This window comes from Elgaria multicarinata, chromosome 7 (genome assembly GCF_023053635.1).
Source record: "Elgaria multicarinata webbii isolate HBS135686 ecotype San Diego chromosome 7, rElgMul1.1.pri, whole genome shotgun sequence".
NCBI classification, from domain to species: Eukaryota; Metazoa; Chordata; class Lepidosauria; order Squamata; family Anguidae; genus Elgaria; species Elgaria multicarinata.
In genome coordinates, this window is record NC_086177.1 from 74,261,274 (window position 1) to 74,275,744 (window position 14,471).

Genomic DNA, 14,471 nt, shown 5'->3' on the forward strand with positions numbered 1-14,471 from the left:
TGTTTTTAGTAAAAAATAAAGTAGTTCTTGCCAACCTGAAGGGAGCCATGCCCATTAATAAAAGACACTTCGATACAGGAAGAAATTCCCCAAAGTGTATAACTCTACAGTGACACGTGTGTGTGTGTGTGTGTGTGTGTGAGAGAGAGAGAGAGAGAGAACACATTTGATACAGATAGTATTTTTAAAAAAAAAACACCGGAGGAAGGTTGAAATTATGTTAGACTCACCAGCATTGCCATCAATCGATGTAAAAACCTGATACAAGAGCCTTTAAAAACTACATTACTTTCACACGTGCAGACTCAAGTAGGTGTGGGGAGAGAGAGATCAAAAAGATCCTGAAGTGTCACAGGGAAAAAGTAATGATTGTTGCAAACTACGGGCGCTTTCAAAGGCAAAGATAATTTCTTCCACCACTGCCCACCCACAGTCTGTACATACTGAGATTTTTTGGATTTTTGTTGTTGTTGACATTTGTCCATTTATAGCGCATTATTATGTATGTCTACTCAGAAGTAAGCCCCATGGAGTATTCCCGGGAAAGTGTGATAGGATTGTAACCTAAAAAAATAAGAACGATGCAGTGTTCTAACAAACTGAAGTATCCTTCCCCTTAATAATATATTTAAAAACAATTTGATCAGACTGGTTTGCTTTTAGAAAGATAATTAATTGAGTGAACACTAAAATATAGCACAAGTCTCTCTCTCTCTCTCTCTCTCTGTGTGTGTGTGTGTGAGTGTGTGTGTGAGAGAGAGAGAGGACGCACACACAGAAACAGACCATTGAAATATGAATTGCTATATCATGCCTACCTGTTCCCAAAAATAAAAAATAAAAACTTACTTAGACAAAGGTCTCATGATACTTGTTTTAATATTCAGAATATGACTAGTTTTTGGAGGGACCAATCCTATGTCCCCTAGACAGCATATGGGGGGCGGGGGGGGGGACATAGGATTTTTGGGGGTTCTTGCTCCGAGGGCGGAGGGAGCACGCCCGCGAGAATCCCCTCCATCCTCAGTGCGCCCTGCATTGGATATTCGTAAATCTCTCCACAATCCCCAAAGGAGGACTGTCTTTATGAACAGAGTTCTGCTGGACTAGATGGACCCTTGGTCTGACCCAGCATGGAACTTCTTATGTTCTTATGATTGCGCTCCAAAACACACAATTCTGAAGCTGCCCTCATTATACCCAGATAATGGATTCTACCAAGAGTAAGTTACCCTCTTGTGATTTGTATATATAGCATGTAAACTTGCCACTAAAATGATAAGATTGCAAACGGAAGGGGGTGGGAAGCAAAAGCCTGCCTCCTTACTAATCTCACTTCAGATCATGGCGATTTTGGAAGTAGGCTAAACGTGTTGCATATTAATTGTGTCTTCCGTACGCAGTGTGGTTCAGCGGTTAGGGTGTTGGATTGGAGGTCCGGGTTTAAGTTCCCATTTGGCCATGAAGCTTACTGGGGGCAAAATCCTAGGCATGTTTAGACGGGGATGGGGGAGACACACAGAAGCATAGGATTGTACCCTGGTGATTTGGGGCCAGTCACGTCTCTCAGCTTAACCTACCTTACAGGGTTGTTGTGAGGATAGAAAGGGGAGTAGGAGTATCAAGTACACCGCCTTGGGCTCCTTGGAGAAAAAGGCAAGATATCAATGAAACACAGAAACAAATTAAAATATATAAGTTAATACAAAATATTTTCAGGTCAGGGCTGGCTGTGTGGCGTGCGGGTAAGAACGCAGTTTCTCCCCTTAGAGGATTTTCTAAGAATATTTAAGGAAGCTTTTGTCGCTGGAATAACTCAGTTTGGGGGCGGGGAAGGGAATCATATGGGAAATCTTGCCAGCTACCCCAAATCCTGGGCAGCCAGACGTGTTCTAAATGGAAGGCAATGGAAGCGGTGTTCATTAGGCTGCAAGCCTAGACCCACTTACACGGGAGTCAGTCCTAGCCAATTCAATGGGCCTTACCGCTGAGTAGACAGCTGTATCAATCTGAACTTTGGTTTTAATACGAGTCACGATTACTTAGAAGTAAATTCCCACGAAATAGGATCGGGATAGGCCAGCTCTAAGGCGGTGAATAAGAAGGTGCAGTTTTGACGTTTTTACAGTTTTAATGTTTGTGTTTTAATTGTTTCCATCTTTTATTGTGCCAAATGGTTGGATTTCTATATAGATAAGGCAGAATATAGGTTTTAATGAACAAGCAAACACATACATAAATAAGGGATGGAAATTCAGCAGAGACAAGCGAAGGACACCTTCGGCTCTCCTGCTCTGAAAAGATCGGCTGGTGATGCTGCTGGATCCAGCCAGCCAAGAGAAACTTGCCGCGGGCTGCAGGGAGCAGAGCGTCTCCTTTCAAGCCGCGGTTCCCTTTCTCAAGCCAACCCCTTCGAAAGCCGTCCCTCCGGCAAGCACGTGAGAGCCGAGACGCGCTCCGCTGCTGCAGCGCAAGCGGAACAGGGCGCAAAGGCGGGAGGCGCCCACCGTCCGCAGCTCCGCAGCAGGCGCCACCCCCAACCAGGCCCCTGGCATTTCTCCTATATGGCCTGATCGCCCCCAAAGCCGTCCAAGTCCCGGTCTCGAGTGGGCACTGAGCTTCGGTTTGGGGAAGAGCCGATGCTGCTCTGGGTGAGTTTTGGGCGTGGATTGTCTGCTATAGATATGCAGACGGGGGCCTTTCCTTTTAGTGAGCGCCAGACCGTGGGGCGTTGAAGGCTTTTCTTCGGGGGTCTTTTCTCCAAATGAAGAAGCTCAGAGGTGCCGTGGAGATCTGTTGAAGTTACAGGCATGTATGTCTGAATGTAAGGATTATCTGTGGGGGCCCTCCTTCTCCCCTCTCAGTAGGTGGTGGCCACCGGGGCCCTTTTGGCCTTGACCCACCATTAAATCCCAATAGAGAAAGAAAAGTCATCAAGGCTGTGGCTTGTAACTTCCTTAAAAGTTCTCTCCGTGGTTTGACAGGGCAACTGCAGATTCGCACGTGTATTTGCACTTGGCTCAGTGTGGAACCATATCTTTAAGAGTGAAATGTGCTACATGAAAAGAAATGGCATTTGAAGCAATACTGAAAACTTTCGTTTGAGCTGCAATCATTTCCCCCCCCCCCCCCCACACACATGCAGACAGGAATTAAGGACATGTGTGTGTGAACTGTTACCCTAACCACATATACTTACTTGCAAATATATTCCACTGATGTTAAAGGGACCTCTGCTCGATGAACTGTGTTTGGGATAGCATGGAGAGGCCACTTTTGTGTTAATCTTGGACCTGGTGGACCACTCTGCAGGTTCTTTACAGTGGGGAATCAGGAACATGTGGCTCCCTGGACTCCCCTCAGCCCTAGCAAGTATAGCCAATGGTGAGGGATGATGGGTGTTGCAGTTCCACAACATCTGGAGGGACACATGTTCCCCATTCTTTCCTCGCGATTGGGCTAGTTTGCAGATCACGCTCAGCCATTGAGGGGTTAATTAATCCGTGTGTCGGCAACCGTTTTGCATATTCAAACCGCAATGGAGGCTTGTCATGTTGACAAACCTAGGAAGGTGATTGTGGGTGTGGTTAACAAACATCCCTCACCCCCAGGGGCTGTTTTACAGCAATGGGTGGTTTGTTAACTATGCCAACAACCTACCTTTGCTGGGTCACAGCTTGAATATGCAAAAGTCACCTGGCCTGCAACACAACCCACCTGTGGTGATTATGCAAATCAGGTCCCTGAGTGGGAGGCCCCTGTGATGTTGTTCAGCCTCCATCAGAGCGCCTGATAGTCTGTAACATAGATTGGTGAGTGGCTTGGGACCGCAATACCTGATAGAACGCCTTTCCTGAACCTACCCGTACACTGCGCTCAACATCTAAGGTCCTCCTCTGAGTGCCTCCTCCGAGGGAAGCTTGGAGGATGGCAACAAGGGAGAGGGCCTTCTCGGTGGTGCCCCCCCCACTGTGAAATTATCTCCCTGATGAGGCTCGCCTGGAGCCAACATTGTTATCTTTTTGGCACCAGGTCAAAGCTTTCCTCTTCTCCCAGGCATTTAACAATGCTAAGTTTGTTTTTTAAGGACCCCCAGAACTGTTGTTTTTATACTTTTGTTCTTATGTTTTAAATTTTGTATACTTTTAATGTTTACTGTTTTTAACTTTTGTAAACCGCCCAGAGAGCTTCAGCTATGGGGCGGTATATAAATGTAACAAATAAATAAATATAAAATAAAAACCAACCCACGGAGGTTTACCCTCAGCGTGGCTTATCATGACCTGCGAACCAGGTCAGAGGAATGGATCTGAATTCAGTCATACTGAATACACCCATTGAAATCAATGGGACTTGAGTTAATTGTGATGTAAGTCCTGCTGATTTCAGTGTGTCTACTCTGACTAAATTTGGACCCAACCTACAGTTTGTACTGATTTACCTAGACACCCAAATGTAACCAAACCAGGCCTGCTTCCAAAACCTTGGTTGTACTAGTCAACCAGAAAGGCGTTGACTAGTGGGGGGCGGGGGAAGCCTGCTTCTGACTAGTTCAATGGTGCCCCCTAAAGCATTTGCTTAGCTGGCACCCTCCTGGGCAGCCTGGATATGCTTATCTTGCCTTATCTCACTTTTTGGTTCTTAAAAATGCAACCCAAATCTTAAACTGTGTGTATGTGAATAAGTTAAGAGGCTCAAGCTGGTTTGGTGTTGAAATGTAAATTTACAGCAATTAAAAAGATGTGTCCAGCCACTAGGTAATTTGATGGCTAGACCTCTAACATTAGAAATGGAAGTTACTGCATTATTGGACAAAACAGCAATCAATCACTGCTAAGGGGCTGGCTTTTCTTGAACTCAGATCCCCCTAAAAGGAAGAGTTAATTCTTTCCTTCTGGAACCTTTCATATACCATCTAATTAAAAGTCAAGTTGCTACTTCTCAGACATCCTCTCTGCAATGAATTCTGCATATGCTCTGGAATCAAAGACTATGCATGTAGGTAACGCTTAACGAAATTGAATTGACTTTATTGACTTCTGTGTATATGATTACAATTGTTGCCTTCTCTCACATTTCCCCCTTTCTCTTCAAATAAACTGTTTTATATTTGGATATTTGTCTGTATTGTTTTAAAAGGGAATTCTCACTAAACTCTTCCCCTATGAAAAGGACTGCATGGTTATAAATGATTATATGTATATTTAAAGGTTTTTTTAAAAATTGCCTTCAATAATAATAATAATAATAATAATAAATAAATTTCTTACCCGCCTCTCCATTTTGATTGAGGTGGGGAACAAGTTAAGTTCAGTGTTTATTTATTTATTTATTTAATTACATTTATATACCGCCCCACAGCCGAAGCTCTCTGGGCGGTTTACAACATTTAAAAATAGTAAACATTAAAAGTATACAATTTAAAAACACACACACACACACACACACACACACACAAAAACAGTATAAAAACAACAGTATCCATTTAAAAACAACAATTGTGGGGTCCATTAAAAACAAACTTAACGTTGTTAAATGCTGTTAAAATGCTGTTAAAAATGCCTGGGAGAAGAGAAAAGTCTTGACCTGGCGCCGAAAAGATAACAATGTTGGCGCCAGGCGAGCCTCATCGGGGAGATCATTCCACAGTCGGGGGGCCACCACTGAAAAGGCCCTCTCCCTTGTTGCCATCCTCCGAGCTTCCCTTGGAGTAGGCACTCGGAGGAGGACCTTAGATGTTGAGCGCAGTGTACGGGTAGGTTCATGTCGGGAGAGGCGTTCCATCAGGTATTGTGGTCCCAAGCCATGTAGGGCTTTATAGGTTAAGACCAGCACCTTGAATTGGGCTCGGAAACATATAGGCAGCCAATGCAAGCGGGCCAGAATCGGTGTTACATGCTCAAACCTCCCTGTTCCAGCTATCAATCTGGCCGCCGCATTTTGCACAAGCTGCAGCTTCCGGACCGTCTTCAAAGGCAGCCCCATGTAGAGGGCATTGCAGTAATCTAATTTGGAAGTTACCAGAGTATGGACAACTGAAGCTAGGTTATCCCTGTCCAGATAGGGGCATAGCTGGGCCACCAACCGAAGTTGGTAGAAAGCACTCCGTGCCACCGAGGCCACCTGAGCCTCAAGTGACAAAGATGGTTCTAGGAGAACCCCCAAGCTACGAACCTGCTCCTTCAGGGGGAGTGCAACCCCATCCAGAACCGGTTGAACACCCCCCATCCGATCAGAGGAACCACCCACCAGCAGCATCTCAGTCTTGTTTGGATTGAGCTTCAGTTTATTAGCCCTCATCCAGTCCATTGTCGCAGCCAAGCACCGGTTCAGCACATCCACAGCCACACCTGATGAGGATGAAAAGGAGCAGTAGAGCTGCGTGTCGTCAGCGTACTGATGACAGCGCACTCCAAAACTCCGGATGACCGCACCCAACGGTTTCATGTACATGTTAAACAGCATGGGGGACAAGACCGATCCCTGCGGAACTCCATACTGAAGAGTCCACGGGGCCGAGCAATGTCCCCCAAGCACCACCTTCTGGAGCCGTCCCGCTAAGTAGGAGTGGAACCACTGCAATGCAGTGCCCCCCACTCCCAACTCAGCCAGACGTTCCAGAAGGATACCATGGTCGATGGTATCGAAAGCCGCTGAGAGATCAAGGAGAATCAACAAAGTCACACTCCCCCTGTCCTTCTCCCGACATAGGTCATCATACAGGGCGACCAAGGCTGTTTCCGTGCCAAAGCCGGGCCTGAAACCCGACTGAAATGGATCCAGATAATCAGTCTCATCCAAGAGTGTCTGGAGCTGGCCGCCACCACCCGCTCAAGGACCTTGCCCAGGAATGGAACATTTGCTACCGGCCTGTAGTTACTAAGATTTTCCAGGTCCAAGGAAGTTTTCTTCAGGAGTGGTCTCACTACCGCCTCTTTCAGACGGTCTGGGACCACTCCCTCTCGTAGAGAGGCATTAATCACCTCCTTGGCCCAGCCGGCTGTTCCATCCCTACTAGCTTTTATTAGCCAAGAGGGGCAAGGATCCAGTACAGAGGTGGTTGCACGGACCTGTTCCTAGGCTTTGGGAAAGAAAACCCAAAGAGCCTTTCTTTCTTTATTCCTGGGGCTGGGTTGAAGGGAGGGATCCTTGGCAGTAGGACTCAAACCCCACCCCACCCCACCCCACCCCAAAGCAGCTGGACAGACTAGGATGTGGCTGCCTAACAGAAATTCTTTTTTCCTGGGGAATGCTTATAAAGAAGGAATCATAGAATCATAGAATAGCAGAGTTGGAAGGGGCCTACAAGGCCATCGAGTCCAACCCCCTGCTCAGTGCAGGAATCCACCCTAAAGCATCCCTGACAGATGGCTGTCCAGCTGCCTCTTGAATGCCTCTAGTGTGGGAGAGCCCACAACCTCCCTAGGTAACTGATTCCATTGTCATACTGCTCTAACAGTCAGGAAGTTTTTCCTGATGTCCAGCTGGAATCTGGCTTCCTTTAACTTGAACCCATTATTCTGTGTCCTGCACTCTGGGAGGATCAAGAAGAGATCCTGGCCCTCCTCTGTGTGACAGTCTTTTAAGTATCTGAAGAGTGCTATCAAGTCCACCAAAGTCCTGTAACCTTTGGAACAGATGATCAAAGGAGTTGAGTTCTGAATTCCCTCATTCACACAGACATGTAACTTGTGCGTATACACATGTAATGACTGATGCAGGTCAAAGGGGATTTTTAACCAGAGCTGTAGTGTGCATACCACAGACGTATGCACTATGCTCTTAAGAAGGAACAGCTCGTGAAATGGGAAAATCCAAAGAGCCTTTCTTTCTTTATTCTTGGGGGCTGGGTTGAAGGAAAGGGCCCTTAGCAGTAGGACTCACCCCACCGCCCAAGCAGCTGGACAGACTAGGATGTGTCGGAAAGTTCCTCCTGACTGGTGGCAGCCTATCAGAATTTTTTTCCTGGGGAGACTTTCTAAAGAAGGGGCCCATCAGAAGGAAAGTTGTTGCCCCTCCCAGTCCCCTAGCACTTAGGGACCAGGTTTGCACAATCAAAACAAGACACCACGGCTTGTTTTGAGCCATAGCACATGTGCCAAGCACAATTTGCACAATCCCTGCCTGACCATAGTCTGTCATCAGGGCTGGCCTTACGGGTGGCCGAGCTGGGTGGGGGGTTGCAAAGCTGACCTGAAAGGGGGGGGGCAAAGCTGTCCAGATGGAGGGACACCAAAGGCATTCTGTGCCCAGGGTGCAATTTATCTTAGGGCCTGCTATGTATGTCATCTGAAACCAGGCAGCATGGCTTTTTGGAGGTTAAACAACCTTCAAATAACCCATCGGCCTTTGTATGATCATGTGAAGGTTGTTTAAGTTTCCAACAAGCCATGCCACCTTGGTTTGGATGACATGATAAGCCACGGCTGGGTGGTGATTGTGCAAATCATGCCTGGCATTCACTGCGGCTCACAACAAGTCAATGTGACTTGTTTACAACATGGTGGCTTGTTTTTGATCCCCAGTGCGTGCTGGGAGCAATTTCCCTATTTACCCACCCAGGTGGAGATTATTGTGTTGTATGAACCTGGACTGCATGGCTTGTTTGAGGGGGAAACAAGCCTCAAATAATTCGTGGCCTGTCGTGGGGTTGAGGGTTGTTTCTCCCCCAAGCTGTACCACCCAGGTGCAGATGACACAACAAGCTGCACCCAGTTGGGCAATTAGGGAAATGGTGCCCGTATGCCAGCACGCACTGCAGATTATAACAAGCTGCCACTGCTTAGTCACCGCAGGTTGTTTTGATTGTATGAACGAGGTTTCTCTCTTTTAGTCTTTACTTTAGTGAAATGCTGCTCAACTTAAACTACAAACTGAATATTCATTAAGTCCACACTCAATGGAGAAGCAGTTGTGTGACCCAATAAGAGACAAGTTTCACTTCTTTATTGTGATCAGTGCCAAGTCATCTTAAGAGCTTAATTAGTAGTGCATGCTTACTTGGAAGTAAATCCCACTGTGTTCAATGGGGATCACTTCCTAATAAGTACATTTAGGATAGGTTGTAATCAGTATAATTTACAAGGGAGCAAGTCCTAATGCAGCAGGACTTCTGAGCAGAACACGCATAGGATTGCTGCAGGAGCTGCAAAAACCACAAGGGTGACCTTTCATCCCTTCCACATCCATCACTAAAAGTGAAAAAACTGCTCAGCTATACCCAAGAAGCAGAATAGTTACTCTTTCAAACAGAGCCTAATGTGCACTGGAACGTTGATTTTGCAGTCTAAACCAGCCATTGGAAGCTCCCATTCCTGCACAAACCACTAGACTAGCATATCGCCTAGTGGTGAAGTGTGTGTGTCACAAATAAAACCACACAAACAGCTGAAAATGTAGGAAAAACACCAGAGTAGTTTTATTTTGAAGCTGGGAAACAGCTGCCTTTGATACGAAACAGCTACTTAGGGATCCTCAAACTTCTGTGTTAACTGAGAAGTTGAGCCATAATGGCCTCTATGTGCATGTATTTTGTATTCTTCTTGACATTACCATTACACCTTGTCTAGTATTGTTGAGTGTGGTCAGTGGAGTTGTGGCAGTGAGGAACAGGAGGATCCTTTTGCTAGCACCTGGCTTTTGTGTAATTTGAAGTTCATTGACCTGTGTGGGGTAATAATCAACTTGACAGTTGTTTATCTAGGGGGTACTCCCCCCACAACATGATAATCAACCCTTGTGTGGATTAGGATCAGTGTTGACTATTAATCCATGCTGAATTGACTCAGTCATCCCCCCACCTTCCCCCAGCCCTTCAGTCCTCTCATTAGAGTCCCACCAGTCATTGCTGCTCAAAAACTATCCTGCCGCCTGGAGCATCAGCCGGCACTTTGACCGCTCTTGTCTTTTGACTGACGAAATAAGCAATGGTAGCCGAGGAAATAACCAACAGTGCCCTCTACACAACACAATTTTTAAAAAACATATCGTCGTACATGTTCAACTGATTTTTTAATTTCTTTTTACTTTAAACGTAAGACAATGCTTTTCTGCATCATGGGTGGTGCTTCTTTTCAAGTAAATGTTTTTGGATCCAGACAAGAGAACGCACTCCACTTTATTCTGTTATGAAGGTATTATGCCTCAAGTGAATTTAAAATGTGAAACTGCGCATGCTCAGAATCTTTTTCTTTTCTTCGTATCAGTTTTTTTAAAATAATGTTTGGTATATCAGGAACGTAGAAGCAGTTTCAAAGCAATGTTACTTGTGTGTTTCGCAACTGAAGTAACACATGATTGCCTAACACCTTCCCCCACATGACACCATTAAGTTCAGGGTCTAAAATTACCCAGCTGTACCACTAATTCTATGACCTATCTGTAGCCATCTATGTTTATGGACATCATTGTATGTTGTAGCAGTGGTTTTTGAAAGCTTAATTGAGTATTTTCTAAAACTATGATCAACTTATTTCATTGGGTGACAGAAGAAAACAAAGAAAGTAGTGCTGATTTGCAAAGAACAGAGGTCTGATGTGAAACATTGGTGTCCATATACCACAAAAGAGTCATTTTCCTCCACCTCCACCTATCTTTCCCCTCTGCTGTTGTAATTTCTGTGCACAAGTGACATGTTCACTTTGAAGAGACACAAAAGGCACAACAGAAAAAAATGCTGCTATGTCTAAAGCCATGTAAAACCCGAAGGCATTAAAATTTATTAAATGATGCAATAACAGAATTCTTTATTTACAATAGCATTATTTAACATCAAATAAGCAAATAGCATCAGCAAAGCAATATTAACTTGCATAAATGTATTTAAAATTTCTCTGAATATATCTACCTTTGCATAAACTGCTCACACTAGAAATACAAACATCAATGCAGGTGAACAAAGTGATGTTCAGAGTCAACTCAGTCTTGAAAATAAATCACAACCTGAAAACACTGTAAGCTTTCTCCTGAAGAACCATAGTTTATATATTGCTTAGTTTTACCCTCGTATAATCTTTTCATATACACACACTCATACACATCTCAGATGTAACTTCATGAGGAACTGTACAAATAAAACCCACAAATGACAAAAAGGAAAAAAAATATGAGTCAATGTTTAAAGAAATGTGTCCATCATCTCTATTCAACGACTGAAAGCTAAGTGATGATGCGCTTATTCCAAAATTGTACACAATTCACTATACAAATATAATACATCAGACAGCTATGTAGGAATATACAAGACTTAAAAACAGATCTAAGGCATTATGCTAGATTTTAGCATTTTGAGGTTCTTGCACATAGCTTTACCTGTAGTAAGAAACTGAAAAGATTTTGTTTTAGTCTACAAAGAAACACCAGGGAGAAAATTCTAATTAAAAACAAAAGCCACTACAGTAATTTTCTTTTGTGCAGAGAATGCTTTTGCTCTTAGGCAGCAATACTACCATACAAATACTAGAAAACTTTAAATTCACACCAACAATTAATGGCTTAAGTTGCATTTCAAAACTGATTGTGTATCTTTGGGTTTTGCAAGTAGAACTGAACCGCCCCTTTTCATTGTGTTAAGCCCATATGAACTCCATTTTTAAAACACAGATTAAAAATGCTTTGTATAAATGACAAAAACATTGTCTTCAGTTAATACAGACCAATAGAAAGATGGCGGGGGGGGGGAGAGATTTTAAAACTTTGAATAACTCATTAAATGTTGAAAAAGATCCATTATTTAATGTTATCACCTTACCTGAACTTGTTGAATGGAGCTTTGTCCTGTGGGGTTAGTTATATATGTATGTTGTGTTTTACTTATCATCTCTCAAATCTTTCACATTCAATATGAGAGAACACTGATTTATGTTCCAACATAAAACCCAATTACTGTCTCTAGCAATTTTGTTGTGTACTGAATAAGAAATACTGAATATATGAATGATTTGGCATCATTACCTTTGTCTCTAGCATGATTAACATGCTAAGAAATGCTTAAAACTGCTGCCTTTATCCCATTTATTTAGATGAAAGTAAAAATTCAATGAACCAAATACATTTTTGATACATACAATCACTCTGTTTTAAACTCAAGTGCAGTATCAGTAAATGATGCAGATATACTTTGAATGGGTTCCTATTTAAAATTACTTATTTGCCTACTGATCTGTTAAAACAGGTTTGACAAAAATAATAATTACATTTATTTCAAAGGTAAACTAATTTTATCATCCAATGCAGAGAGCTTTAATTTTTTCTACAGTTAGGTTAATTCTTACATAATTTTAATTAATTTTTTTTTACTAAATGTTATGGAGCTCAGGGCTGACATCCATTTTTGTATTTCCACCAGATGGCTCAGTTGTATGAATAGCTACTTTTGAGTTTAACCTACAAAGTGGTGACTGCTGAGAATTGCAGTTTCCCCCGTGTAATAGGAGAGCCACTCAACAGGAAACAAATGGTTTGAAATGCATTCTATATGCTCCTTAACATATTATTTTCAGCATTCTATGAAAGTCAGACTCTTTGTATATTTTAACCCTCATCACAAGCAAACAAGATTTCAAGGTAACAAACCTTCCACTCCCAAAGACATGAACAATGATTAGATAATATAAAATGCATTGCATTTTAAATAACATCCAAAATTTGAGTTCAGGTAAGAAAGTATGTGGATTGTGGAGAAGAGAGAAACAGGAGGTTGAAAACAATCAGTTTCCTGATATTTCAAGTCCTCAGAAACCGATGCCAGCTTATACTAAAAGATTATTCAAACTACAGCAGGCAAGAATAAAACCACCTTAAGCAGTGGCCTGCTGAACAACAGTTTCTCTTAAGATTATTAAGAAAGAATATAAACATACAAAAAAGTCAAGAATTGGCTCCTACAGTGGCTGCATATAATATATGGTTAGATAAATGACTTATGAGCAGAATTGCAAGGTTTAGAAAATGAAGAGTCTGAAGCCTACAAATTAGGTCTAATCAAGGCATTGTGATCCTTTACAAAACACTTTTCCCCCTCAGGAGACACACACACAGCTATGAAGATATCTAATTTAATACTGAAGTACCTCATTTGGAAATCAACTCCACAACATGTATACCTCACAAAATTATACAATTAAAACACTAAAGTCTTCAACTTAAATTATTGCTTGTTTACATAGAAACTTGTTTTTTTTTTATGTACCTTACAAATTGTCCTTGTAATCCACACTGCTTCAAAATAATTAGAACACATGATGGTTAACTCTGTAGTGATATCTGCCATAGCTTAAGTCATTGTTTTCCCCACTTGTTGAGATGGGAAAATGGAAATTTATCATTTAAATCAGATGCCTTTAACTCTGATATAATGCTTCAATCCTGCCACTTCCATCACCAATAGATGCACCCTTATTTAAAGTCATTATTCAGCAATAAGTTACCTGCAACCTAGAGCTCAGGTAACAGACCTAAGGATATAATGGGGGTTAGTCATTTCTCTATCCTATCGGAAAAGAAACAGAGGAAGGGCAAGTGAAGCAGGAGAAGAGGAATGCAAAGTTTAGTTAACTTTTAGGATGCTGAAATCAATTAAAATGGGAACCAAAATTGGGTGTTTGATTCATGATTTCCCTGCCCCCCAAAAGAAACAAAAAAGCATTATCAACAGCCCTCTCACAGGACATTTTAGCCTGTTTACAAATGTAAACCTATTAAAAATGACTGCTTTTGTTTTCTAGCACAGTATACCTAGCCCACTAGATATCTTTTCCCCCAAACCAACTATTTCATTCTCCACATTTTGCCATCCACCACTTTGGGAGTTCTCATCCAGCCTACTTTCTACCTCCCAAAGTGAAGGTCATAATATAAAACCATTGATTTCCCGATGGAACAGAATCCTTTGACTGTGTAGCTAAGGAAAACAAAGAAAGATATCAGGATCTAAAACTAAAAGAAAAACAAAAAACAAAAAAACAGAATGAGAGCATGGTTGGTTTTCCTTAAATACATACATTTAAATACATTCAATCTGACATGGTTTATGAAAACTGGCTATCAACATTAACTTTGCAGGAGAGATCTAAGTTGCACTAAGGTGAATGCAGTGAACAGACTGAGCAACTGTCTGTACGCTAGCTTCAGACTGTCAAAGAAGAGGCTGCCCTGCCACCAACAATGGTTTTGATTCCACTCAGAGTGGCGTTGTTCTGTTTGCAGCACTAAACTCGACTTTTTCCAGCAGAACTGACTGGCAGAACAGTTAGGGCAAAACCAAACATACGCAGCTCTTCAAACTGGGAAGTAGTTCGGGCTGGGGAGCCCAGTCAGTTGAAGATATGAGCAATCTTCAGGGTCAGCAATATTTCTGTAAGGCCCCCCCCAAAAAGAAAAGAAACAAAGAGGTATGAATAGAAATATTTATTTTTATCTTCTGCAAACTTTAGACCACAAGCACATAAATGAGAACTTTCAGGTAAGTGAAA

The 14,471-nt window shown here is 42.6% G+C and overlaps 1 protein-coding gene across 6 annotated transcripts in view; it reads right to left on the bottom strand.

The window, feature by feature from the left end:
- Window positions 1-10,695: 10,695 nt before the first annotated feature.
- NCOA2 (nuclear receptor coactivator 2) overlaps window positions 10,696-14,471 on the bottom strand; it is a 150,560-nt gene continuing 146,784 nt past the window's right edge. For all 6 annotated transcript variants that reach the window (XM_063130827.1, XM_063130826.1, XM_063130828.1 and 3 more), the window contains one exon: window positions 10,696-14,353. In XM_063130827.1, the coding sequence (XP_062986897.1) occupies window positions 14,342-14,353 (12 nt within the window). In that variant the 3' untranslated portion in view covers window positions 10,696-14,341. The remainder of the gene's footprint in view (window positions 14,354-14,471) is intronic.